Source organism: Haemaphysalis longicornis, unplaced genomic scaffold (genome assembly GCF_048455015.1).
Source record: "Haemaphysalis longicornis isolate Haplotype H1 unplaced genomic scaffold, Haemaphysalis longicornis Haplotype H1 scaffold_3, whole genome shotgun sequence".
Taxonomy (NCBI): domain Eukaryota; kingdom Metazoa; phylum Arthropoda; class Arachnida; order Ixodida; family Ixodidae; genus Haemaphysalis; species Haemaphysalis longicornis.
Window position 1 is genome coordinate 2,392,869 of NW_027526335.1, and position 27,662 is coordinate 2,420,530.

Sequence of the window (27,662 nt, forward strand, 5' to 3'; positions counted from 1 at the left end):
TTTACGTAGGTCTTTTTTTTTTTTCGTTGTGAGTTTCGGCAGTAATGTTTCAAGCGATCTTCGGTCGCAGAACAAATGAAGTGAGCCAGCCATCACCATTACTTCTTCAGCGACAACGTCAGATTTCGTCCATCAGGGCCTGTTGTCCCAAGTGAGTCAGTCAGTCAATTGTCAGGTCGTTTGTTTAGCCGAATTCACTGCTGGGCCGCTTCGTCGTGCTTGATTTCTTTAGGCGTATCACACTGTGGCATAACAACTAACAATCTAGCTGGAGAAAGATGTGCGTTACTCACCCTACCGCCTTGAGCAACGTAGCTGGCCTTAATGATTCTATTTGTAGTACCTCTCTCAACTAAGTACTTCGCATGCTTTGAACAACGTTAGGTTGAAAATCTGCGTGTACGAGCTGTTCTGATACAGCTGCATACGTCTAACTGATTGCACCGTTCCTATTACGATATATTGCATCTCCTCAAAGTGCCGTATTCACACAATAGCCGAGTGTCTTTTGCGCCAAATGCGTTTTTTGTTTGTTGGTTCTGTGTGCAGCGTTGTCGTTGTGGAACCGGACAAGAATTTTCGGATCCCATTCGTTGCTGAGGGAAATTCCTTCAATTTGGAAGTGTGAGTTTTACCGGCTGGTGTACTACATGCCGCAAGTCGCGAGCGATATATTAAGTGATCTGCATAACCTGAAATTTGTGCATTGTTTCAGATACTTGCCGAGTTCCTTTCCCCACGAATGCCCGGTTCTGAAAGTGACCCCGCCTGCTATTCATCCGATGCTCGATGAACAGCATCATGTTACGGGCGTGCCGGCGCTCACTGCGGTACGATATGTGCCTCCTCACAAAAAAATTAATGAACAAAATATCGAAATTCGAACAGTGCCTGCTCGATTTGGATGAGAACTTGACATTAGCACATGTAACCGGGCAGTCGAGGTCACGTTGCTTGTTGCCTATTTCACCCGCTGACTTAACAAACCCCCTTTCCCCTTTGCCATGTAGGCAGCGAAATAACAGATGGTAGAGCATATTCACCGCTTATTTATGACTAGCGGGCTGTGCAGTTTGCAAACTCGTAAGAAGAGTCTTCGGTACTCCTAAAATATCAGTGTCGTCAGGATGACATTTGCTGCACCTTTGCTGGTGCTGCTGGGGAGATTACAAAGCAGTCCCACTCAAGAGAAAGGTTCGTCTCAGGTCGCGCCACTCGTGAGCTACCCGAAAGGCGTCAGACATGTGTGCCGTGAAATGCTGAGCACATTTAAGAAACTATCACTTTTTTGTGTAGGGTCCTGCCCCGTCCTAATCATATTATTGCTCCAAACTTTAGGAGTACCTCACAGAAACCGTTTAAGGGGCTGAAAGAACAGTACTCAAATCTATAATTCAATTTCTCAAATTGTGTAGCGCTAACCACATGGAGCGATTTTTCCAGCGACGCGACTAGGATCTGCAGTCGCTGATCCGAAGTCGCTCGCCGAGGCAACCACATGACAGCGACGGCTCGAGCGACTGAGGACGGCGATTTCAATGTTGCCGCACTGCACATAGTAACGTGCTTGGTACGCTGGTTGTTTGCAAACATTTTTTTTGTTCATTTGTCATAAAAAACGTGACTTAAAAGTATTACGCCTTTCTACCTTGCTTTTTGCACTTCATTGCATCTCTAAAACAGGTTTGGGTATGCATAGCGCGCGCTTTTCCTTCTGCGCCTCGTCTCTCGGCTCCAACATGAACGCCGTGAAGAATTCGCTTTCTTGACGTCGTTTTTGCCGCACGGGTCTCACCCAGTGTGTGCGGGAGCCTTCTTGCTTCTGCTTCAGCATGTACACAAGCTTTGCCATGCAAAGCTTTCTTTGCCGCTCCATCGCAAACGCCGTCTGCGCGGATTTTGCACGCGCCATAGAGTTAATACGCGTGCGCCAAATTATCCCCCCCCCCCCTTGTTTTCTTCCAAAACTGGAGGTTGCATGCTTAAGTAGGGGCTCTCCTAATGGCTAGTTGCTGAGGCCACTTCCGGGAGGCGAGCGACTGTTTCTGGCGACCCAGAACCGAGCGATTCGATGATGAGCGACTTGGTCCGCGGCGAAAAGTAGTTCGTCGCTAGTCGCGTCGCTCCCCAAGTCGCTTGCAAAATCGCTCCATGTGGTTAGCGCTTATGTAATTTTGTTCTATGAGATGTAACCTCTGCTGCTGCGTATAGTGCACAATAGGCAACGCTGGCGCTGCCATATTTTTACTTTTAATGAAAGGAAAAAGTGAGAAACATGCTGCAGACTTCCAGTGTGCAGTGCATGGCATTTACAGGTCCCATTGTTCGCATAGGCAAAAAGCAAAAACGCCCGTGTGTACAAGATTTCGGCGCACGCTAAAGATCCCCTGCAAGTGGTCGAAATTCATCTGGAGCCCTCCACTACGGCGTGCCTCATTGCCTGCATTGTGTCGGCGCGTTAAACCCTACAATCAATCAATCAATCATTGTTCGCATCGTTCCAGCAGTGTCCGTTTACCCTTCCCGTGTTCTCTGCGTGTGATGGTTTTATCTTGCTTGCTCTGCTGCAGTTCTCCATGCACACAGACCTTGGAAGAATTATCCAGGGCATTCTAATGGAATTCCAGAACCATCCACCGAAGCTTGGTAGCACTGCGAGGTGAGGCCTTCGCTTCTCTCTTCCATGCATGGACGATGACTGTCCTCAACGAAGCACTGCCTACTTCCAGCGCCAAATCTTTGCACGTCTTTCCATGTAGTCGTATGCAGCCATGCGTTATCTACTGCTGGGCAGTCTCCCTTGGTGACTTCTCACCTCTCTCGTCCTATGCTAGCCAGATGCATTCTTCCCTTTCCGTTTACCTACTTTTATCCATCCACGCAGAAGCCTGCTTCTTTTTGCTTCTCGTCCAATTCCTTAAATTGTTACTTTTCTTTACCTGGTTAATGCAGAGGACTTTCAGACAAATACACATACCACTGTTTGGTAGGCAGCTCAGACAGTGTGGCTTTATTTTCTGCTGATCTTTTTTTTACACCATTATTTATTTGTTGCAAGTTTTCAATGGGCAGCATCTTTTAATTGTGAGTGAAACAAGCGAGAAGTCAGTTGTGTTGTCAAAGGTACAATCAATCTTTTTTTTTGCGTAATGTTCATGTCATGCGTTCACCAAAAATGGCGCTAAGGGCTTACGAGGAGAGTGAAGAAAAAAAATGCAACAACAGCATTGGTGCGAGTGCACAACGTGGCTGCGAATACTGCCACCTCTTCAAAAGATGCAACCATTTGTATTTGCATGCTTATTACGTCACGTGCTCGTGGAGGTAACTTAATAAAACTTGCTGCTGGGCTAGTTGGTTCATGATCATAACAACTGGGATTAGCGCTTTAAAGAACAGGACACACGTAAGAGAAAACGGACAGGACTGGCGCTGTCCTGTTTGTTTTCTCTTACGTGTGTCCTGTTCTTTAAAGCGCTAATCCCAGTAGTCCTGTCCGTTTTCTCTTACGTGTGTCCTGTTCTTTAAAGCGCTAATCCCAGTTGTCGTGGAGGTAAATTTCTTCAAAGGTTCATCACCATGGCTTCAGGGCTCCATTTTTTGTGCTTCTGTCAGCTTCACATCCGCTCTCAACCTTCGCTTTTCTCTGCTTCTAGGACCAATGTCACTTATCCAGCACCCTCATTTCCAAATGGAACATCAGTCTTTGGCGAGCCCAAAATTCCAGTTTCAACATTGGTAAGGACATTGCTGTGCATTGTTTTGTAAAATAATTACTACTGTCACTTTACTGGAAGCTGCATTTAAATCCCAAACTACTGACAAGCTAACCTGCAGTGGGGTTACACCCCTGTCACACGGGAAATGTAGTGTCATTCACAGTGAGTGATATTAGCAGCTATTGACATTTGCTTTGGTCGTGCGGGTCTGCACCAGGGTTACTCAATACTATATGCAGTTGCGAAACTCCGCTTCAGAATGCGGGCGGCGCATGCCCCCTGCTCTGTGGAAGCTGAGGGGCAAGTCTACGCGCGCGGCACCTAGGAGACAAAAACTGAACTTCGGTAAACTCTTATTCTTCAAAATTTTTTGTAAGATAAAGATTGCTTTTCAAATTAAAATACATTAATTAGGTGAAATTCTGCCCCTGGCGCAGGGGGCAACCGAAGACCGGCCTTTGGTGCGTGGGGCCTGCGGGCAGCTTCGCAACTGGTATACTATATCTATAGTGTACTAGAATTTTAGTACACTATACTATATCCAATGACTCCGGTGGTCTGCACGGCAAAACAAGTGTTATTTCAGAGTGGTAGCAGTGACGATCAGTGATCTCGCAAAACCGCGAATGCATCTAGAGTGTTTTCATGCGGAACATTTCTTTTTTCAGAACATAAGAAAGGATTATCTTTAAAGAAATATCAGAAAATTATCGGCTTAATTAAGTGACATCAGTAGACATCACAAGCCAAGACAGGTCTGCAAAAAATCTGTATTAGGGTAGCACGCGCATTGGGGACAAAATTTTCTTTTTTGTTAGTTTGTCTTTATTTAACCAACATGAAGGAGAAAATACAAGTTTACTAACAGTTTTTGGTTTATTACTGAATTTCCTTCTCTAGTGACGTGCCACTGCTGCCGAGGCTACTCATTTGGCCGCTGAATGAGTTCCCCAACCTCAGCCCATAAATGTCATTCGCCTCAATAGTCATTTGGTATTCTCGTGTAGCGCCGAATCAACACTTGCTGTAAATGTCATGAGATGCGCCGTGTGACAGGGGTATTATTGAGTTAGCCCAGCAGATAAGGGTTCAGAGATCTTCTGAAGGAGCTGCTTTGACATAAAATTGGCATGTGTATGTATTCAAATAGTATTGGCTTTGCTTGAAAAGTTACTTCTCATTTTAAGAGCTGGAGGGTGGTGATTGCGAAAGGAAAGGCTCCACCTACTTAACGTCACAGAAACGTGTCTGCCTACTAAGAGTTACGTACACAAGAGCAGCAGTCAGTAGTGCAGCAGTGGGTGTCACTTGCATGCCTCTTGGCTGCAAAGCGTGGCAGGTACTATAAAGTGCTCGTGTTCCTCCGATTTCCCGGGTGAGTGAGCATCTGCTCTAGGACGAGCACCTCCCGTTTTCCCTCCTGCCTGCTGGCACAGGGTTCCTCATCGAGCCCCTTCAAGAGCTTGCCGTCACCATCTCAGTTCCCTCAGCTGGACAGGCTAAGGTGAGTCGACTGCCGCAGGTGGCCGTGCTGGTCGCTGTCTGCACTGCTTGACCCCTTCACCTCTGCCCGTACGGTGGCCGCTCTTGCCGGGTATTCCGCAACTGTTGCCTGTGGTGTTGCAAGAAACTGTCTGCATGTCTCTAGAAATCATGTTATTAAACATTCAATCTATTAGTAGCTAGGAATGTGCTTCAGGCTGAGCCCAACTTACGCCCAACCAAACTCTCAATGTTACAAAGAAGAAAATGGGAACCCAGAGTGTTCAGGGAAAAAAGCAGTGAAAAACACGCTACAGTCCAGTGATTGTTCTTGTCTTGCCCCTCCTCGTGGGTAGCGTGTTTTTCTCTGGTTTTTTTCCCTGAACATCATGAACCAAGAGGCCCAGACTTCCACTTAACCCAGAGTGCTTGGCACACTGGTCTTAAACCAAAAAAGTTTATTTTTACAGCGATGATGATGACAATTGAGGGACATATATAGTTTCTCATTCTGATTGTAGATGTTAAATTTGTTTTTGTGTAAAATACCCGCCGCAGTGGCTCAGTGGCTAAGGCGTTGCGCTGCTGAGCACGAGGTCGCGGGTTCGATTCCCGGCCGCGGCGGCCGCTTTTCTGATGGAGGCGAAAAGCAAAAACGCCCGTGTGTACGAGATTTCGGCGCACGATAAAGATCCCCAGGTGGTCAAAATTAATCCAGAGCCCTCCACTACGGCGCGCCTCATCGCCTGCGTTGCGTCGGCACGTTAAAACCCAGAATCAGAATCATCATCTGTTTTTGTGTAAAATGACTACATTCAAATTTATTCTGATTTTTATGTTTGATTTTCTGACAGCTTTTGTAAGAAAACTGCTGCAGTGATGCAGCTGACAAGGTTCGCACAGGTCCTTGAAAACCCTTGAATTTAGAAGTGTAAATTTCAAGGCCTGGAAAGTCCTGGAATTTTTAAAGGGTCCTTGAAAACCATTGATTTTTCTGGAGAGAACCAATGGCCCTATCTTATCACAAAAATTTAAAGTGTTTGTCGTGAATTTTAGGTGTGAAAAATGTAAAGAAACATTGTAACAATCAAGTTTCAGTGTATTGCGTGAAATTACGAGTTGTGGATTCTCATTATTATGAGGCAACATTGGGAGCAGCACTCCTCAATAGAATTCATGTCACGATACAATCCCGTGAAAGCCGTCTTCTGTTCTCTATCTTGCATGTTCCATCTTGTCTGTGGACGGCCGCTCATTGCGTGTTTGCTGTGCCTCATACGCTCCATCTGCGTTTGCTTTTACGTGCAAATGGTGGACGTGTACATAGTTCATCCTGCTTTGCAGCAACACTTGCTGAGTTAATTTCAGCTGATACTCTTGCTGACAAAGCAGGAGATGCAGGCAACATTAAGTTTTGAAATCAAACAGCCTCAGCAAAATACCAGGAAAAAAGGAAAAAAACCTCTAAATATAAACTATGAAATAAAAAATAAAGCTGGGGGAGCATTCATGAACCCATAGCGCCTATTTAAATGTGCATTAATGTTCTTAGGTATTAGGCAATATCAAAATTTTTGCATTGTGTTGAAAAAGTTATAAATAATCCCGGATGAAACATAAGATGGGGACCTTGAAAATGTGTTTTCTGGTCTTTGAAAGTCCTTGAAAACCCTTGAATTTTTGCGTTTGAAGCCCGTACGAACCCTGAGCTGAACAAGGTACCAGTGAACTGTGCACAAATCAAGGAGTGTAATAAGACTAACGTGATCATTCTATACGGTCTCTGGCAGAGGTTACGACCATTTGAAGTTTGGGCTTGGAAGGTGGGAACCACAAAAACCGGTTTTGCCTTCCAAGCCCAAACCTCAAATGGTCGTAACCTCTGCCAGAGACCGTATAGAAAGATCATGTTAGTCTCATCGCACTCCTTGATTTGTGCACAGTTCACTGGTACCTTGTTCAGCTGCATCACTCCAGCAGTTTTCTTACAAAAGCTGTCAGAAAATCAAACATAAAAATCACAATAAATTTGAATGTAGTCATTTTACACAAAAACAAATTTAACATCTACAATCAGAATGCAATACTAGAATACATAATAAAGACGATGCCGACCACAAGAGAAAATAAAGCAATGACGTTTCGGCCCCCCAAACGGGAGCCTTGTTCCCGTTCCCCGGACGGGAACGGGAACAGGCTCCCATTCGGGGGGCCGAAACATTATTGTTTTATTTTCTCTTGTGGTCGGCATCGTCTTATGTATTCTAATGTCATTCCCGACCAGACGGGCGTCCGTCGAAGCCTCGATTTCAGAATGAAATACTACATGTATCCCTCAATTTTCATCATCATAACCATCATCATAAATAAATAAAAACACTTTCTGATCAAAGACCTATGTGCCCCTTTAATAAAAGGCAGTCAGTTTAGGGGAAGCTCTCAAGATGGAGCAAGTTCTTGCGAAGGAAAATTCGACATACACCTGAACTGCAGCTGTATAGCTACAAAAGAGAGCTATGCAGATCTCTCAGGAACTTCACAGGTAAAAAAAAAAAAAATTTGTCCTGGTACGGGGTGTGAGGACAAATCCTGGACCAGAATAAATTTTCCCTTCGGAGTTTTGATATTTCCCTAGATTTTGACTGTGCACAGCCGAACTACAGTTAGCTGTCTTGTCATGTCATGCTGTAGCTGCCTCTTTGGCTTGGCCATCTTAACACTTTCCTGCCCACGAGAAAAAGCGGTGATTTTGTGTAGTCTAGCAAACAATTTTTTCCCAGTCACAAAAAAAAATGCAACATATGAGAGTATATTCTTGAATTGTAGAAGAGTAAATTTTCTTTGCAGTACTCATTTTTTCAAACAGGAATTTTTATTTGAAGAAAAAAAGAAAAAAGCTGTACAGAAAAGTTTTGGGTCAAACACACACAAAAAAAGCAAAATTGTCAGTGTTGCTCCAAAGAGAAAAAACGCACAAAAATACATATTGTGCACCCTTTGTCAAAATTTTGTGGGCCAATCGTAAGCCTTCCCGACCACGAAGAATTCAAAGAATCTGCTTTACCTTTAAATGTGACAAGAAATATTTTAGGGCATTAAGAAAGAAAGCTGTTTTCTCTAGCTTTCCTGCATAAAAAGTTTCAGCCTCACTCCGGACGTAAGCTTGTACATTGAATTTTTTGCAGCCTGTGCGTTTCCACCTTGGCCCACAAAATTTTGACAAAGACTACACATACTATCAGTGAAAAACTCGTGCAAATATCAAACGCCTAACTGTCAAATTTCATGTCTTACAAAACAAGAAAATGCTAGCTCTAGTGGGTTTCGTGCCACTGTGCAAAGCAGTTCCTCCAAACACACATGCATCGCAGAAAACGATGTTTTTCTGCTCCACTCTTTTTTTGTTCCTAGCACAATTTACAATTTTGACACGCATTTTCCGGGCCTTGTGTTGAACAGAGGTATCAGGTTCTGGGCCGGTTTGGCGCACTGCTGCTTTCGGTGCTGAAATCCGATGACGAAAAGTTGTCCTCGGAGTCAGTGCTGCTAATGTCATCCCAAAAGTTGTGTGAAAAATTGTCCAAATCGCTAAGAATGCGGCGCTTGTGCGCACAATATCAACACCATCTGTGTATCATCCTATCGCCCGTTAAATGCACCAGCGGTGCTATAATAAGAAATTGCAGTGCACATAAAAACAAACCAAAGAGGATGTACATGTCTCTATTACTCAGCTGATGGCGCCAGCTCTCAGAGCACACACGGAAAGCACCAAATTTGAATTGGAAAACGTCAGAATTTGAACCTGAAAACGTTGATAGTATACTATCCATTTAAATCAGCATGGGCAGAAAAATGTTGTTTGAGCAACAGTGTCAGCTATCCATGTAAGTTGCTCGGTGACATCAGTCTGTGAGATCAGGATAGTCATCTAGCTTAATTGAGTACACTTGTTCGCCCACAATTTCTTTTCAACTTCCTTGCTACAGTGCTTGGCTGTGCTGCTGATCATTTGCTGCATTTGCAGTGGTGTCGTACACAGTGATGTTTCATGCGGGGAATTTTCCCTTTTTCGGGGGATTTTCGGCTAATCTTGGCCTGAAGGGAAAAAGGGGACTCTCTAATAGATGCAGGGAATTTTAGGAATCGTGGAGTAAAAAGGAAAAGTAATGTCGGTAAACCGGACCTCACACCATTTATTGCTGTTTTCTTTAAAAAAAGTTCCCTTAACTCTTCATTGGATTTATGTTTAAATATCTGCAGTTGTGTGCGCGCAAGCCAGAAGCATCCATGTCTGTTTCCATTCCAGTTCATGAAGCACGACCCCATGAGAAAGAGCCAGTAAAGCGTGAAGTGGCAGCGGCTGAAGGGCTGAAGCCTGTTCGCATGTACTCCTGGGCAATATACAGAAAAGTGCTGCGGGTGCGCCTTAGTCCGTGTGCCGCAAACAAGAGGAGGGGGGCGCCAGCAGTCCCAGCGCTGTCTTGTTCTTTTTCTCACACAGGCAGTTTTAACTTGGGGCTTTAGCTGGCAAAGTAAGCATGCCGTTTGGCACAAAACGTGAAATGCGGAGTCAACTGCTGCTGAGCAGCAGATGTAGTGAAATTTAGTTCATGCTGAAACTCTGATTCTCTGAATGGCGTCTGCGTCTGGAAGGCTACGTAAAGTAGACATAGGTGGTGCGGGTTATACATACATATATATACATACATTATACATAGGCAGGGGCGGGTTATACACGCGAAAATACAGTATGTGGCACTCCCTCTGGTAGATAGAGTGAACAGTTTGCGCCAGAATGAAACGAAATGCCGTTGGAAATGCTTTGCAACTTGTTCGCCCCTGTGCAGCAACTCCCAGCTGGAGGAGCTTCTCAAGGAAGACGGCAAGCTGCAGGAGTTTGTGGAACAGATGCCGGAAGTTCTGCACTCGGACAAGATCAAGGAGCACATGGTGTACCAGAACGAGGAGCTGGCGCGTGAGCATAAGCCCTTCCTGGCCTTCCTCTCTCGACACTGGCGTGTGTGGGAAGTCTCGATTATGGGCCACTGCCACTTTACTGAAGCGTCGCTTCTGGCATCATAACGCTGTTCAGCTGTGGAGTCCAGTCCGAGTGCTGACGGACAACGGTTGTTTAGGTAACAAACTGGTGGCACCCTTGAGAGATGAAGTGAGGAAAACAGGTTGATGGTCGGGTATAGAGTGAGCATGCTAAACGTTGGCTGGTGTGGTGTGCTGCACAGGCCTCTTGCCTCCTTCTCTTCAAACAGGAAAGACGCTGGAGCTGAAGCCCGTGATGGAGGAGCGCAAGCACCTTCTTTTACAAAAGGTGAGCTGGGAGCCACCGCCGCTTCAGAGATGTGATTGAGGGATTCGCAGTGCTGGACTTCTAGGCTAACCCCAACTAGATCCACTGGATGAGCTTGCTTCAGAGCAGTGACTCGGATGCACGCTGGCGAGTTGTGGCGGCCTTGTTGGTGCCAGTCGCCAGGGTGGCCAGCTTTATGTGCCCGATTGCGGCCGACCTTGACGGGAGGCATTTCTGCGGGCACTGCGTGGCAACCGTGGCAGCTGTGTTTATTACTCGATATAGCATGACTGCGCTCTGGAAGTCACGAGTGATTCGAGCACGCACGTGCACGGCAGCAGAGCAGCACCAAAACGTCGCCGTCCACGGTCCCGGCTCAAACAAACGTCACGTGGCTCAGTTGGACCAATTGCTGCTGCCGGCAGCATAAAACAATGAGGGAACAGAATTCCAGTACTTTGAAAGCTTATTCAGTGGCTGTAACGCCATCATAGCTGGGAGTATGTTTGGCCTATCAGCAGGTAGCTATCGCTGCAATGGAAGTGCTGCATCAAGACAGAAATGTTGTGCTAAATGACCCTTCTTGGGGAAAACTATGCCACAGTTACTCTGAAATCACGCCTCAGAAAGCAAAGGAGCAAAAAATTTTTTGTAAACTGCCGTGCATGGCAGTCTAGTAACGGAAGACAGTCTACATTTTGAATAATGTGTATGCACATGTATGCACTGCGATATTCAATATGCATTGCCCCGGCCTGCTGCGGAGTTCTGGTTTTTGCGCCGTGTTCCCCACAGAATTTGTCTCCACGCACCATGTGCATAGCACACTACGTTTTTACACATTATGCCCTTTTGATTGTGTTCCCATGTGCTAGTGGACAAGCAGTGCTGCAAAAACCTGCACTTTATATGAGCCAGAATTTTCTTTAGATTTTACCACATCAGGTCCGATCGAGTTCACCATCCATTGGCACGCTTTCTGCTCACGTTTTCATCACTCACTCAAACCAGTCAAGGATTTTCCACACTTGTGTAAAGAAGGCCAGAGATTCAAAAAAAGAAACAGAAAGGAAGAGCCTGCACACGAGGTTTTCGCTTGTGAGCACTATGACAGCTGCTATCTCGCCTTCGAATCGGAGCAGCATTCATCTGCGGAAGCAAAGGTCATAGATAAGCATACTTGTGTGGCATTGGCAGCCTTTGACCTTGTGCTGATAACAAGATTGCCATTTCATAGCACGCAACTCGCTACTCCTTGTCATGTTTTTTGTTGCTGTTGTTCCCATTGTAAATGGTCTTTGAAAGTGATAGTCGCGGCCTTTGTACGGTTTATTCAAATCAGTTTTATTGTTGCCTGATAAGGATGAACCAGTTTGTCTCCGGTTAGATGCATGATTAAAATTAATGTGCATCTTATTTTATAGCTAGCATACGTCAGACAGATTATTTCTTCCCCACACCGTTATACTTGACAGTGTGGGGAGACTATATACCGTATTTACACTGTTCTACTGCGCACCTTTTTTCCTAGACAACAATTCCCAAAGTTGAATGCGTGCAAGAATTGAATGCGAGCCGAGACAGCACTAGTGGTCGCTTATCACTGCCGACATAGCAGGGCAACCACAATCTACCGTTTGCACCAGCAAAGCTTCAGAGATTGCGCTAACTGGGGCAACGCCAAAATGGCAAAAAAAGGGAAGTGCAGCCGAGGTTCATCTTTTCGCACAGAAAAAGGTGGCTAGTGCATGCGAGGGTGTGTTATCTGCAAAGTGCAAAGGTTGCATGCAGCCACTGTGAGGAGTGCTCCCTGTGCCAATTGAAGTTCTGAAGAGGCCCTGGTAGATAGCAAGCCGGCGCTTTTCAGCACTTTGCCCCAGTGAAGGAGAAGGAGCAGCTGACCTGCAAAGTACCCTGCAGTGAACTTCCACTGCGTGATAGCCTCTCACTGCACAGTATTTATATAGATTTTAGTTTTCACAATTTGAGTTCGGAGGGGCAGCCCCTATAGTTACTTACCCGTACAGTGTGCCGTGACTCGAGGGTGACAGAAGCCGTCTTAGCGCGATACCTGAACGGCTTTTCCTGTGAAGAACACTTTTGCCCATTTTCTTTTTTTCGGTCACGGAAACCAGGCGCATGTTAATATCTAGAGCGTTAAGTTCTCGTAAATACGGTAATATTCTGATTTCGTGCCACATAAATGTCTTGGTCAGCAGCCTGTTTGTCTTCATGTGCTTCGCTTAACACTGGCGCCGTCAGACAAGGTCGTGAAAGTATCAGGATAGGCACCGTGCTTCCACATGCAACAGTACACGTGCTAAGAGCATTTAACTCTTTCATTACTGCATCTACCAAATCGATCACGGGTGATCGATGCTTTATATTGCAGATTTCGACATTTTGTAGTCGTTTCTTGTACACCTAATGCGCCCCAGTGGTTAGTGTAGGCACAGCGCTTTAAGTATCAATTTGAATTTTCCCGCTCCGGCGACATTGAGATTTTTGACAGCATTTTTTGCCAGCTTAGGTGCACGCGTTTTCGCAAAAGGGGGCGTGGCTACTGCACTTAACAAAAACGCATGCCACTTGTGGTTATGCCGCATTGCTCTCAATATTATTTTATCAAAGGGCTCCTAGCAAGCAAAATACCAAATTATGTTGTCAGCTTTGTAATCCAGCAGCGTTGAGAGGTGATAATTACCTGCAAATGACACCAGCTTTCCACTAGTGATCTTTGGTTCGCAGAAAGGGTAGCTTTATTCTGCCACAGCTTATTTCTAAAGGCCCCTCGCATGTCTAACAAGTGGATCTGGCATTTTCAGCCAGTTTCCAGCAGTTTCAGTTTCGTTTTGCATTGTAAAACTCATATTTGGTGCTACCACGCAGTTACACAACTTCCTGCCGATTTGCCATGGCGCCTTCGTCGCCCTCGAAAAATGCACGCCGCTCGTGATTCCACTTCACCTGTGCCTTACTTCTGCGATAACAGCTTCAGCTGAAAGTCAGATATCAGTTCAGACGAGGAGAGCGCTTCCAGTCGGCCTTGAACACCGCCAACTGTTCACCGCCCCGTTTCATTTCCGTACGAGGGTATTTCCAGAGGTCTAGTTTTGCTGCTTAGTAGAACTGCCTATTTTCACGAAGTGTCCAGCAGGCTTGGTATTGTTTCTTTTCGAAAATGTTAGGTGGCGCTGCAATCATAGAGCTGAACTCTCTTCATAGCGCGACATCTACTTGGTAGAAGCTTGCCGGGCACGATTCTAGCGCATCGCACCTTATTCCTGCAAGCAGAGCTACCATAATGAGTCAGTAGATGATATTAAACTGCAAGTGAAAGTTCCGACAGATAAGCGACGATCAGAATGTCAACAAGCATCTGCCACCGAGTTTCGTTTTTGACTCTAAGTGGATATTCTCACATCGCTTGCTTGCCTTGAATCTTCTTCTGGCTGCAATCATTGACGAAGTGTTTTTACATCATGTGGGAACTAAATGGTGTTTTTAATAATGTCAAATCACCAGATTTCTTCAAGAAAAGCATCCAAAATTGCGAAATTTGAAACAGAGGTTAGGCTTCACCTCAAGGCACGGGCACCACACATGCTAGAATATTCATTGATATCTGGCCAATTGTTGTGAGCAAATCAATTTTTTTTTCTAGGACGGCCTTTTGAAATGTTTACCTACAAAATGTACATTCTAAATTTTTCCTAGTACTGATGGTTTGCTACATACAACTTCATTTTGTCAATTTTTTTAGATGGCTGGACAAAAATTTTGAATTTGATAATTTTTTTCGCGATCATTAATTGATATCGAGGGTTGGACGGAATCATTATTTATGAAAGAATTATTAAAACTTGTGTCGTTGGAAAGGACATTGAATCATGTGCATTTTATGTCACTGCAATATGTGCAGCGCAGAAAAAATATTATCTTAGACCCTTAAAAATTGGTCGATTTTCCGCGGTAATGAAAGAGTTGAGGTTTGGAACAAGAAGCTCTTCTATTATGTTCTAAAAATAAACGCTCATTTTCATGGAAAAAAAGACACGCTAATGCATCGTAAGCACCCTCCTCTTAGTGCCGAAAGATTCATTGCATTGCCGAGCTGATAAGTTGATTGCAGTGTTATGAAGTGATCACATATTGGCTAGGGAATGAAGGTTTTTGCACAAATGGCACGAACTTTGCATGATTCTAGAACCTGCTATCGTTTGAAAACGCATAGGTTATCCAAATAAAATGGTTGATACTTAGCGCCCACCCTGTCACAGTCGCGTCTTTGACTCTGCTGGTTTCTCTCCAGATACTGCACTTACTCATTTTCTTTGTTTGCACAATTTATCCTCAACGCAATCTATGACACAGCCAAAGAAGCCAACTATATCGAACCCGCTTATATCGAATTATCCTTTATATCGAACTATTTCCGGACACGGCATATTTGAAGCGAGAATATAGTATAGCAAAAACTACGCTTATATCGAATGTGAAATGCAGCAGAAATTCCCCCCCCCCCCCCCTAGTTGGCTTTCCGAGCGCAGGAGAAACTCCGCCGGCACACGGCTCACAATGGTTATGGGCAGCAGGCGGCTCTTTCCCCTCCCTCGCCTCGCTCTCCCTATCGTGACTGCGCCACACCACGCCGTGCAGGGCGAGCCATCGAAACCCCCATTGCAGAAAATGGCTCTGGCCCACTTGCCATGTTTGTTGTATTATCATTCGCACTTTGTGGGCTCTTTCGGAAGTGTAGCTGTGGTGGCTAGCGCGGGTATTAGTGAATAAAGGCTTACTGGGTGGCTGTAGCTAGCGCAAAGTGAACAAATTCGCCTCTCGGCGTGAAGCTGGCAAGTGTAAATTGAGTCGAATTTGGTGAGAAGTTGCACTTCCCCGTCAGGCCAGAGATTCTCGAGAACACCTTGTCTAAGTAGGTTCCGAGCAGATGCTTTTAAAGAAACGGGCCCAAATTGCATCAGCAGATCTGCTGGCTGGAGGGCAGTGCAACGAAGCCACCGCCAGTGTCGCAATTTCCGGGCACCGTTGCCGGATCAACAGTTGGCGAGCTTGAGTAGCGTGGAGGGTGGTGTTGCGACCATGGAGGAGTTTGAGACTACACTGCTGGCACTGTACCAACTGCAAGTGGAAGCGGGCACAACGCGGAAAGCAACAACAATCTTGTGCCCACTGTCTCCAAAGTGATTGGCACACTTGCGCTAGTCTAGCACTTGAGACTGCAACCTCAGCTGCTCCGGCCCTTTAGACATTGTGGAGAAGTGTGCACTGTCTCGGGCAGCGAGGGTGTTCAAGCAGAGAATACAGGAATGCTATGTGCATTTATGATATCCAATTCCTTAGCTTGCTTATATCAAATTATCCTTTATATCGGACTGATAGGTGTTTTCTTGCGAGTTTGATATAACCAGGTATATATAACTTGACTGTATTTGCTACTAACCTCTTCAATTGCGTCATCCTCCACATTTGAGTAGCAGATGGAATGTTTTGGCGTGTGCTCCAAAAACTGCCATTGCTGCTCCAGGCTAGCATTTTTCCTGCTCCGATACCTGCTGGAAAATGTAAAATGCCACTTGTGTCACTGCTATCGGCTAAGAGCATTTGCCACCGCCAACTAGGACCGACTGGGAGCGGTGATACCGTCCAGTGTTTGTTGCCCTAGTAGTAGTCCCTCCCCCACTGCTGATGCGCTGATTCCCCCCCCCCCCCCCCCCCCCCCCAGATGGACGAGGTGAACGTGCTGAAGGCGGAGTTTGAGCAGAACAGCCAGGTGGCCGAGGCCCAGATGCGTGCCTACCACCCGTCCACCCTGCAGGACAACCTGCGCGTCGCCACCCAGGCCGCCGAGGAGGAGGCCGACGCCATCGCCCAGCACTTCCTCGACGGTGGGTGCTGCACTCTCCTCCTCCAGGGTGGGAGAGCCGTGCAGGGACGCTGTCTGTAGGCACCTCAGGGCAGACTGAGTTTTCGTGTCGTGGCAAAAAAAACTCTAGGCTTGTTTAGTGATGAAAGGGGCTTCCTTTGCTTGCGGTTGATCAGATTGTTACCAGTAATCCCGATTTCCCTCTTCTTTTGTGTGTGTAATGTACAGTGCTTACGGATTGAAACGCGACACTGCGAGCACGTGGCCGCCGGTACATGCAGCGCCGCCCGTGGACGCCCCTGGAAGCTAGGTGTTGCATTGTGGTATATCGCGAGGATGAGAGCATGTTGACCGTAGGCTTACTGCTTCCGGTTGCCAATGAGCGGGACTGTGGTTCCCCGCAGCGACAGCGGGGCGCTGTGGGCCTGGAGCGCTGGAACGCGTTTGTACACTCATGGTAGTAGCCCGGCTGTGCGCGCAGCCGATTTCGCAACATTGTGTGTGCGCGCTCTTGTTACGCGTGCCCTTCCAATGCGGCACAGTAATGTTCATGTAATGCACAGTCACGCTCATCTGAATAAAAGAAACTTCTGTACGAAGGAACAGCAAACTTTATTCGAGGATGTAAACTAAAAAAAGGAAAGACGCCTTTGCAGGCAGGTTCGCGTGTGGTGCAGTGCATTAGTACTTTGTCGGCTCTCCTCTTTTTTTTAAGTTTATATATGGAATGAAGTTGGCTGTTCCTTCGTGCAGACGCTCGTTTTATTCGGATAAGCGTGACTGTGCCTTACATGCACATTATCTGTGCCGCATCGGAAGGGCACGCGTAAGAAGAGTGCATGAGCAGACGATGTCGTGAAATTGGCTGCGCGGACCGCCAGGCGGCTGCCACTGGGGCACAAACGTGCTCCTGCGCTGTCGCTGTGGGGCCCCGCTTATTGGCAACGGGAAGCAGCAAGCCTACGGTCAACACGCTTTCATCCTCGCAGTATACCACAATGCAACACCTAGCTTCCACGGGCATCCACGCGCTGGCAGTGTCGCGTTTCAATCCGTGTGCACTGTACACCAAAGCGAAAATTGCAAGGCAAGGCAGTAGTGCAAACTGCGCAAGCGTGGGCAGTGCTGCGGCAGGTATAGGCAAAAGAGGCAATCCTTCAATGTGGTACTCTTGGCTAGCTTCGTCCGCCGCCGGCCAAGAGGTGGTATCAGATTTGCAACTGCTGTTTCGAGGCAGACGAATTTCTAAAATTATCTTGTTCTTGACTAAGTGCTGGACGAGTGCGGTATTCCCCTGGACATTGTTGGTATTGCTCGGGACTTCATTTTTGTTTGCCATGCGTCACAGCTGCACTGAAGACTAGAGCAGGCCGAGCTGGGCGCAGTCTGTTGCTGGAACTGGGCACAGTCCCCCGTTTTATTGCCTCCGTGCCATGTGGGGGAACCTCGGCTGGGTTAGCACCTGCAAGCACGAGTTTTGACGATGCAAATTTTCCCACTCGCTATGATGATGCGTCCTGTTTTACTTGCAACAGCCTCATAAAATATATTTCCGTGTTTGGCATTTGAATTTCCCTCCGGTGTTCAGTGGCACTGTCTGCAACATTTTCGTTTGTGCCTCTCCATGTCTCCTCAGGAAAACTAAGTACCGACGCATTCCTTGCAAAGTTCATGGAGAAGAGAACGGTGAGTGTTTGTTCTTCTGCAGTCATTGGTTGATGGAAGCGCCAGCTGTCTTGGTGCCGCGAGACACCCATGAAGTAGTGTAATGGCTCTGTACAGTATACTGAGAACAGTTGCATATCATGCAGAAAATAATTGGGCGACTGGCAAAAAGCACAAGGGCTCATGGGTGCGTCGTCTGCTACCACCACTTCCAGTTTGAGAGCTCTCCTGGCCTCCCTTTTGCCGGCGGCTTCACGTGCGTGTGTTGTTTATTTGTCACAGAGTGTGTACCTTTCAGAGAAGTCCCTAGGAGGATTAATCGTTGTTATTCATGGAAAGCGCGATGCACGAGCGCTTTCTTTTCAGTGAAAACAGATAAACAACACGCACACATGCTTGTGAAAGCCACCGGTGTATCGGAGGCCAGGCAAAGCCTCCTCGAAATTAAGGCCGCTTCAGCCCCCTTCTCCGATGCTCTGACGTCACCACTCTTTGGCCGACGGGTGGCTTTACGGTTGGCCCACTGGATGGCGCACGTACGGCAAGTCTTTTCGTGTTTGACAGGGTGGTTGTGTTCACGCAGTTGCTTGTGCCACCAAAGGATTGCGAGCGCTGTTTTCTCCTGTGGTGGTAATGTGCTTTACGTCAAGTTCTCGTATGTGTGGTTACGAGGCTTGAGTGCGGTGCGACCGTACGGGGCGGGCGCTGGGCCGGTGTTGTGTTCCGAGCTGTCGCGGCAACTACGATGGTGGGCCGAAGGTCCGCGTGTTCTCCATTCCGAAGGACGGCCGCAGAGCGAAGTGGATACGGGCCACTCGTCGTGACGATGTTGACATCGAGACCTTGCACGGCCCCAAGGTAAGATATGGTGCTTCACCACCATTACCACGAGCCTGCTTGATGCTTAAATTTTGAATAAAGTGCTGGCACTCGCGTACGTTCAGAACAAAGCGCCTGGTTTTGCGATACTGATTTGAAACGCATGCCCTGTGCTGGTCATAATTTAACTGTAAATTATAACTTTGGCTTGATGGCACGTGCTCAAAACGTTACCTAGCCAAAGAGTTCTGCTGTAAACAAGCCACAAACACTGGACTTGTGGTAGCAGAAGGACGCGCACGGGGACGTTGACTGGAAATTTCCATTGGCGCCAATTTCGTGTGGTCGAACTTTCGTTGCGCGAGCGTGTCTCCTAACAAGTGAATCACTTCAGCAAATGGCAGTAAACGCAACAGGCGCGTACTTTAAAACGTTAAAGGGGCAATTTTTAAGCAGTATCTTGGCCTGTGCATTGGATATGTTCCCCCGTGCATAACACCACCCAAATCGCCAGTGAATTTGTCATTGTATTCCAAGGTTATTCCAACATGTGGACTCTTGCTCCTGAAGGTTCTCATGTATGACATGATATTGCAAGCAGGATGTAAAGGAAGGAATAGGAAAGGTCTGCTGGTTGTAACTGTTCGCTCTCGTCTACCGTGTCTTGCAGGTGTGCGAGCTGCACTTCAGACCGGAGTATCTGTGGACAACTACCTCGTAATGGCAGGACGATAGAAGTTGCCGTGGGCCTTATGAGGCTTAGTCAAGACGCAGTACCAACGGTGTTTTCGAATAGCCCTTCTTATTTGTCAGTCAAAGAGAAAGCGCCTCGAAGATAAACAGCTCCAGGAAGCCATTCAGCTGTCAGTTGAATCCCATGAGGATGAAGAGCGTCAGAACAGGGTGTCATCGTTTGAGCAGTTGGTGTCGTTGCTGCCAGGTTTTCCAGTTTCTGATTTCTGGATCGTAAAGAAGCTGGAAAATGCCATTCTGTTCTTGCACGTTGATGGCAAGAGCGGGCACCCAGAGGTGGAGCAGTCAGGGGTGGCAGTCAGCAGTGTCGGCTTTTCGGGTTCTGTGGAGGTGTTGTCAGCGCTCCTGACTTTCTAGACGACATGCGGACGCTCCAAGCTTTTGTGGACAGTGTGGAACACTTCAAAGCCCCAGATGCCTGCGAAAAAGATGTTTTCAGCTCCTTTTCTCACTTCTGGATGACATTTCAAGCGAGGGCCACGAGCATGGTAGAGCAGCTGCACCTACTCCTTGAAGAAGGAGGAGCCTTAAGGTATTCAGCAGACCTGATTGTCTTTGCCAGCTTATTTTGTACCATTTCTCCTCATGTGTACAAATTTGTACGAAGCACTGGAAAGCTGGCCTTCCCTCATCCGTCTACAATAATGAGGCTTTGCAGTGACTACAATGCGAGGTGAAGGCTTTTTAAGGTACATGAAGAAACGAGCAAAGCCTTTGGAGCTGCACGAACGATAAGTTACGCTGATGATGATTGAATTAAACATCCAGCAGTACTTTGAGTACAAAGGTGGCTCACTTACAGGCACGGCTTCTAACTCATCGGAAGCGTGACACAATGCCTCCTATCACCACACAAGGATGTAGCCCACATTCTTCCTGTATTTAGCATTGATGCCAGCCAGCTGCATGAAGTGCTTCGAATAGTCATTTTAGGGCATGAAGAAGCCGGGCTCACGGTAGTTGCAGTTGTGACTGACAACAATTCCGTGAACAGGAAGGTAATGTCCACGTTTTCAAAAGCAAGAACTGTAGATATAGTGTACCCACATCCGGCTGACTCTTCACGACCCCTATTCTACGTTGTAGATTCAGTGCACTTGTTACAGTGCATCCGGAACAATTCGCATAACCAAAAGAATCCGGGGACCTGCATTTCCTACCCCCAGTTCAACAGCACGGGTTCACCTGTTCTCATCCATGGAGCTTCATTCAAGACCCTTCGAGACCTGCACGCGTCAGAACAAAACAGTCTTTCTAAGTTTGGATATGGATTGACGTACAAGGCTTTGCATCCCTCAAACCTTGAATGACAGAACTTGAAGCTGGCACTTAAGGTAATGAGTCAATTTGTTGCAAAAGCCCTAAGAACTCTTGGAGCAGAGCCTAACTTGCTTTATGCTACAGAGACAGCAGCCTTCATTGAGTTAATACACAAATGGTGGCGCGTTGTCAACGTGAAAGCTCCATCAAAGGGGCGGTGACTCCATGCAAGAGCCAGTGCAAGGTATGGCTGCTGGTATGCAAATTGAGTTTCTCAGCGATTTTGTTGACTGGCTGGACACCTGGAAAAACGTGGAAATGGATACAGGAAGACTGGCGTCAGAAACACACTCGGCGCTCCGACTCACATCGTACCGTCCGATTGAAGTAAGTCGGTACTGCCTCGAAGAGCTGCCCTTCGAATACGTGTTGCTTGGCAAATTTCAGACCGATAGTCTGGAAGATCGGTTTGGTCGTTGCCGTCGACTGTCTGGATCCAATTGCCACGTTTTAGTGCAGCAGATCTTCGAATGTGGAACAAAACTGAGGCTTCAGGACTCCCTAGTGTTCCCAGATATGCAAGAGCTGTTTAAACCTTGCCGCACAACTTTGGATGCCGCCAAACTTGTGGAAGACCACGGTATTAAAATCACAGCTGACGACATCAAGCGGAAGGAGCCCAATATGCCAGCGATAATGTACATTGCCGGATTTTGCGCCCATGCCGCCCTCAAGAAACTGCCTTGTGAATCATGCGCATTGAACCTCACAACTGAAGAAAGGGAGCCACAACTGGACAGAAACATCCTTATTGAAAATCTTTCCAGAGGTGCCCTGAAGTTTCCCCAGCCGGTGGTCGTGAATGCTGTTTTGCAGACACAGCTTGTCTTGGAAAAGCTGTCTGAAAAAGAAAATGCCACCTGGGTCCATGCAGCAGGAAACCAACGAGAATGGCTGCTCTGCTTATCGAAGCACTTCCTTTCGGACGACGAGGATTTGGATGTTCTGCAAGGGACACCACCCGGACACGGTGCTTCACAATGTCTTGCACGCAGCTGCGAACACTCTCTGAGGAACTACGTGAACATGAGAACGGACAACCTGAGGGTAAAGAAGGTGGAGGAGCAACAGAGGAAATTGAGAACGCTTAAGTAGTAAGCTTAAAAAGTAGTAATAAGTGAACGTATGGTTCCAGAAATAAGGTGTTGAGGGTAATCAAAATAAACGTGTGGAAAGAAAACCTGTGTACGAGTTTTTATTTCCTACAGAAAAAAAAAATATCAGTAAGCCAGGAGTAAACAGGCGCAGAACAGTGTGTTGCCCCTCCCATCAGCCGTTTCTAAACATTTTAACTAGTTTTGCAGAGAGTAATGAAATGTTAACCGAGTGTTCTTGTTTAGTTAAGGTGGCACTAAATGTTGACAACGCGAACCAACCCATGGAGATAAAGTAGGCGTTGCGCGTAAACAAATGTCGGCGGGCGATTTTTACCGCGCGACTCAGTCAAGGTGTGTGACGTCACGAACATGGTGCAGAGGCCTTGAAATCTAGGTGGCGTTGGGCCAGGAGAGCTCTCGAACCGAAAGTGACGAGGCTCCGTGGAAGCAGACAATGTACCCATGAGACTTTGCACTTTTTGCCAGTCACCTATTGAGAAGGGCTCACACAGCCAGTAGTGAAGCACCCTTGCACAGAGTCCTCAAAACCTCAAGGGTTACGCTGCACATTTGGGTTTCGCGTTTCAGAGATGGGGGCTTGTCCTCCGGTAGTCTTTGCACCCAATTCTGTTTTACCACCGCGTGCTCTCCCCTCTTCTCCTCCCAGCTGGGGCACACGAGGCGAGTGAAGGAAGAGAAGCTGCACGCACAGCTCCAAGAGCTGCACAGGCACGCCTTCTGAAGAGCCCCGGGCCAACTCGCACTGATCTTGGGTCTGCAGCTCGTCGAGCGCGTGTACATACATAGTGCGCCCAGTCCTGTGGCATTCAGCGGGCGAAGAAGAGAAGTGGCCTTTTTATATTAAAAACAAATCAACTCGTGTACAGACATACTTAGCCAAACAATACTTATTTATGAGCCAAGTCTCCCGCAATGTGACTGGGACTTTTTCTTTTTTTGCGTTTTTACACAATGCGGAAAATGTGTGGATCTTTTACATGTCTTTGCAACAATAAAGTGAGTGTTTTGCAGGACGCTGGCGCACACGCCGCTGAATGAGTGAAGCCCGCACTGCTACCGCCCTAGCCAGGACAGGGACCCTGTGACAGTAGTAGTAACGTCACATCGGCGTTTGTTAAGAAAATCTCGAACAGTGCAGGAGATGCCTTTATTTCGCTGCAATAACTTAAGCCTCCTTGTTCCCTCGTGTTCACATCTTCTCCACGGTCCTGATGCCGAGGATGAAGAAGCCCTGGGTCATGACAGCAGCCGTGGCCTCGCACAGGAGTAGACGCCCCTTGTTGATGCTGACCACCTGGCCTGCGCCATGCAGAGCACACTGTGACGCACACTGTGGCCGCTGCCCTCACCAGTTTCCCACAATTAACAACCACTCTTATTCAGAAGGCATTGGCAAGGAAACATGCATTCAGCACTACGCATGTATGAACAGCAATTCCTTTCTTTCAAGATAAAATTTTATTGGCATACTTCTCAATTGAAGCAAGCATGTTGCAATTTTCAATGTTCCCATGAAATGCTTGTTAACCAGTTGGAAACAGACAATGCTCCAGCTGCCCGTGGATCACGTAAACAGCCATGTAGCTAAAGTGACATTCCGGCCAGCCAGGGGAACCGGTCGAGCTTCACTGGGCATGCTTCTCCCAGGGCTGCCAAATCGGCTGTGCACAGGTTTGGTTGGGCTGGTTACCAGCTCGTTTGCGGCTGCAGCGTCACTTCAGCCTGGCCGCAGTGGCCATGCTTTTCTCAATTTCAGTTTCAGAGTCGCCAGTTTTTCATGGTTCAATCTTTTTAGGCACACTATTTGGAAACAGGGTTTTCAAAAGGTCAAGATCTCCAGTGCAGTTGGCCTTTAAGGCGGAGTATAAACCTCGGGTCTATTGGGCAGAGACTATGACACCAGCCATCAGAAGCTCACAGCCCTTTCACCAATTCCCATGTGTCTGCAACATCAACATGCTCAATCACAATTCTTACAATGTGAATGGGCAGTGGGATCGCCGATGACAGTGACAGCCGCTGTGAACGCTTATGGCAAATTCACCATTTGACAGTGGCATCAACATACTAAACCCCAATTTTCACATTCCAACTTGGGGATTGGCCAGTGACTACGACAGCAGCCATCAGAAACTCACAACTGATTCCCATGTTATCATACCTCGGCAAAGTTGGCACGGCTCACTCAAACTATACTCACAATTTTTTTTTTTTTTCGAATCACCACTCACTCAAACTTGCACTCAATTCTGAGCAGCACATCTCCACTCACTCAAACTCAAACTCACTCGGACTCAAAACTCAAAATGTACTAAGAATGTAATCAAACTCAAAATGTACTCAGAACTCAAAATGGACTCGCAACTCTCTCGTGCTAGAAATTTACTCGGGCTCAGATAGAATCTGATTTCATTAGCATTCAGTTTTAAAATTCACGCGTGGTAAAGATATTACGGGTGCAAATTCGTGAGCTCAAACTCTTGCATTCGGTACAATATGACACCCTAACTGCTGTGAGGTCGGAAACAATTTTCTGTGCAGATACCTGCTGGCCATGATGATTAGCGCTGGTTGCAAGCTATTGTATGTATACATTGGATACCAAACTCTTCATGTAGGCTCCGTGTTCATGTTCATGACAGAGGCACGCCAGACTCGATAGTGTAAATAAGAAATACATCAAGGCAGTAATAATGACGTAGTCACGGTGAGCCATACAATGATTTAAAATTCATTGGGATGTCGCTAGTGTGTCCCCCCGCACCGAATTGAAGATCTCGGTGTGGGGATTCGCGTGGGACAAAAAATGCTTCCTGGTTATGATCGTGACACAGTCATGGCGAGTCATAGATATGGTCAACATTCAAAGTGATGTGCGCTAGGGCGTATGGGGTGTCAAATTGAGGGTCTCAATGAGGGAAATCACCTGAGACAAATAAAAATTTCTCCTGGTTATAATCATGACTCATGACACAGTCATGGTGAGTCATAGATTGGGTTGGAAAAGGGCATCCAGCCAATTAGCACTAGTTAAGAGTAAACTGCGCAAATTCATAGCAGATGCTAAAACGGTAGTACAAAAGGAATTGTGGGGTCAAAGGAAAGGGTTTGAGGGAGATAATTTAAACCGGGCAATGACCGCATCCTAATATCATTATGTGCACTCACTTCATAAGTAAACATTCAGAGTTGTGTCGTAAGCTCATCGGGGCTTTACAATTATTGGTTTTCGTTTCGAGATTTGCGTGTAGCTCAAGCGATTCGATTGTTGGGTTTAACGCAACGAAGGCGATGAGGCGCGCCGTAGTGGAAGGCTCCGGACTAATTTTGACCACCTCGGGATCTTTAACCGAAATCTTGTACACACGGGCGTTTTTGCTTTACGCCTCCATCAGAAAAGCGGCCGCCGCGGGCGGGAATTGCATCCGCGACCTCGTGATCAGCAGCACAATGCCTTAGCCACTTAGCCACCGCGGCTGGTGTAGCTAAAGCGGACACATGCTACTTAGTAATGGCAAGTTCAGTTTTGAAGGACGGCAATATTGTAAGCGCGAAGCTCCGAAGCGTGAAAATTCATTTATTTCACTTCCACATTCCCCATCATCAAACACTTTGAGGAACACTTCGTCTTCTTGTGGATTGAACATCGTTGTTGGTTCCTGGACTGGTGTTCGGAGACGGCTGCGTCGTAGAATAAACGTCCTACTTCACCAGGTACCCAAGGCCCTTACAATTCAAAAACCTTCATCTGGTGCGTCAGAGGGATCAATCGTGCTTGCGGCATTTGACCAGGCCATCTTTAAAACGTGGCTTGGTCGACCCCCTGCGGCTCGCAATGTCTGGAAGCCCGCGTAGCCACCAAAACATCGCTGGTGAACAGCCGCAGGGGCAACATGGAAATGCAAATCGGGGAAACTTCTTTTAATGTTGGGATGGGTCAACATCCGCTGTCAACCATTGCTCACTCAGGGGTGAGACAGCTGCGCATATTGCGCAGTTTTGATACAAATTGGTTTTCCTGTGCCAGGCTGCTCCAAAAGCTTGAAAATTGCAAAAATTGCGCCAAACTGCTCCGAACAGCCTGAGAGCCAAGGATTTTAACGCTCCCGTCAGTTTCAGTGGGGGAAATGCTTACTGATGGCATAATTTTTCAGCACGCCCAAGGTCATGCTGTTTTTAAAGGTTTAATTGATTGATCATTCAATAAAAAACCGGCATAAAATTGTCCCCGAGACAGTTTTTTCAAAAATGACAACGTCGGGTTGCACATGTTATAATATTCGGTGAGTTTTTAATGTTTTCCCATCGAAAACCATTGCAAATTCCTGCAGAAAAAATACTTCTGTGTACGGAGCCGACAAACTGCTTGTGCAAGTTGATGAAAAACAGCAATTTTCGGAGCGCCGTATCTCTGGAACGACATAACTGGGCGCCGCCATCTTGGTGTAGTGATGATTGGAAAACGCGGCCGCCCGGCGAAGAAGTTGCTCGGGGTTCAGGCAGAGTGCTCTTCGCCGATTTCTGCCGTGGTTTTGGTTATGGGGGTGGCTGGGTTTGCATTTAGTCGTTTGAGTTGTTGTGGGAAGTTGCACTACTAGAAAGACAGTAGTTCATCAAAACAAAGCGATGCCTGTGAATTTGCCACTGTTTATTCACCCTCATGTTCAATCCCTATCGCACGTTCTTTTCTCTGGAGGTATGTTCTGTTCATCTCATCGACGGGAAGCTGACAAAAATCATACGGACACCTATGCTACAGCTCGAGTATGCGAAAAAGTTGAGCCGAAAGCGAAATAAAAGCGTCACGGTGGCGGAGAACGCCCGGTCGTGTCAAGAAATAGCTGTTCACGGTTCCCACCCGCCACTGAAACGCTAAAGTTCTTCTAAGCAAGCAAATGGCCGTGAAATTTTGGTGTATCAAATAAGTTGCCCCTGTTTGGCAGCAGAAGATAGTGTTTATGAGGCGGCAAATATTTTACTTTTATGAGCACGCATGTCTACGACCTGCACACAGGGGTGAGACAGCTGCGCATATTGTGCTTTTCTGATACAATTCCATTTTCCTGTGCCAAACTGCTCCAGAAGAGCCTCAACGGCACGGATTTTGATGCTCATGTCAGTTTCAGCGGGGACAAAAGCCTCCCGCATCCCGGTCACCGCTTTTATCGGCGGTCAATCGCAAACACAGAAATGGCACAAATAGAAAGACTGAAACGAAGCAAACGATAGCTTCTAAAACTCGATACACTTTCCGTCCGGGTTCGCAAAAACGGCCTTCTCGATTAGGCATCGCTGTGGCAACAAACACGACCGCTGCTCTGGCTGCTACCAACGCGCTCAGTGCGTATCGCCGATATTTTCCCTGGTTTATTTTACGCTATCAGCTGAGTTCCAGTCTATTCATTCTATCTGTTGTGGATCTGAACGGTGACGTTAACGCAAGGATATGGTTTGAGATTGGTGCCAGGTTACAGGAAGTTGGGCGGCTCGAAAAAAAGTTCATTGAAATGTGGGGCCTACGACTTCGGCGTGGTTTGTCCTTGAGTGCGAAACGCGGTGCGCACGTCTATAATCGGGTTCATGAAGTGAATTTT

At 46.9% G+C, this 27,662-nt stretch overlaps 2 protein-coding genes and 2 pseudogenes across 4 annotated transcripts in view; 3 read left to right on the forward strand and 1 right to left on the reverse strand.

Annotated features, from left to right (window-relative positions):
• The first annotated feature begins 11 nt into the window (after positions 1–11).
• Positions 12–23,081, forward strand: LOC144173844 (vacuolar protein sorting-associated protein 37A-like). Its single transcript, XM_077702118.1, has 11 exons — positions 12–151; positions 550–624; positions 716–830; positions 2,571–2,659; positions 3,657–3,738; positions 5,156–5,223; positions 10,052–10,179; positions 10,472–10,530; positions 16,253–16,415; positions 18,030–18,079; positions 22,715–23,081. Exons 1-11 carry the CDS (start codon positions 45–47, stop codon positions 22,787–22,789), a joined length of 1,011 nt encoding a protein of 336 aa, XP_077558244.1. The 5' UTR covers positions 12–44; the 3' UTR covers positions 22,790–23,081.
• Positions 18,242–19,987, forward strand: LOC144173502 (uncharacterized; annotated as a pseudogene). The gene is made up of 3 exons (XR_013323301.1): positions 18,242–18,245; positions 18,738–18,916; positions 19,548–19,987. The product of XR_013323301.1 is annotated as an uncharacterized LOC144173502 (transcript).
• On the forward strand, positions 20,001–22,703 carry LOC144173846 (uncharacterized; annotated as a pseudogene).
• A 120-nt stretch (positions 23,082–23,201) lies between the features above and the next one.
• The window catches only part of Argrs (arginine--tRNA ligase-like protein), a 56,358-nt gene continuing 51,897 nt past the window's right edge, over positions 23,202–27,662 (reverse strand). Inside the window, exon 14 of one of the 2 annotated variants that reach the window (XM_077702116.1) lies at positions 23,202–23,367. In XM_077702116.1, the coding sequence (XP_077558242.1) occupies positions 23,258–23,367 (110 nt within the window). In that variant the 3' untranslated portion in view covers positions 23,202–23,257. Of the gene's footprint in view, positions 24,012–27,662 lie in introns of both variants that reach the window. The other variant, XM_077702117.1, reaches the window with a different exon arrangement.

What these genes read in the sequence shown, in the direction of transcription:
- LOC144173844 (XM_077702118.1), top strand. Translation starts at nt 45, where the DNA reads ATGTTTCAAGCGATCTTCGGTCGCAGAACAAATGAAGTGAGCCAGCCA. An exon ending in CCAGAACGAGGAGCTGGCGC is followed by an intron (nt 10,180 to 10,471) that starts GTGAGCATAAGC and finishes CTCTTCAAACAG; the next exon opens with GAAAGACGCTGGAGCTGAAG. An exon ending in AGTTCATGGAGAAGAGAACG is followed by an intron (nt 18,080 to 22,714) that starts GTGAGTGTTTGT and finishes TTCTCCTCCCAG; the next exon opens with CTGGGGCACACGAGGCGAGT.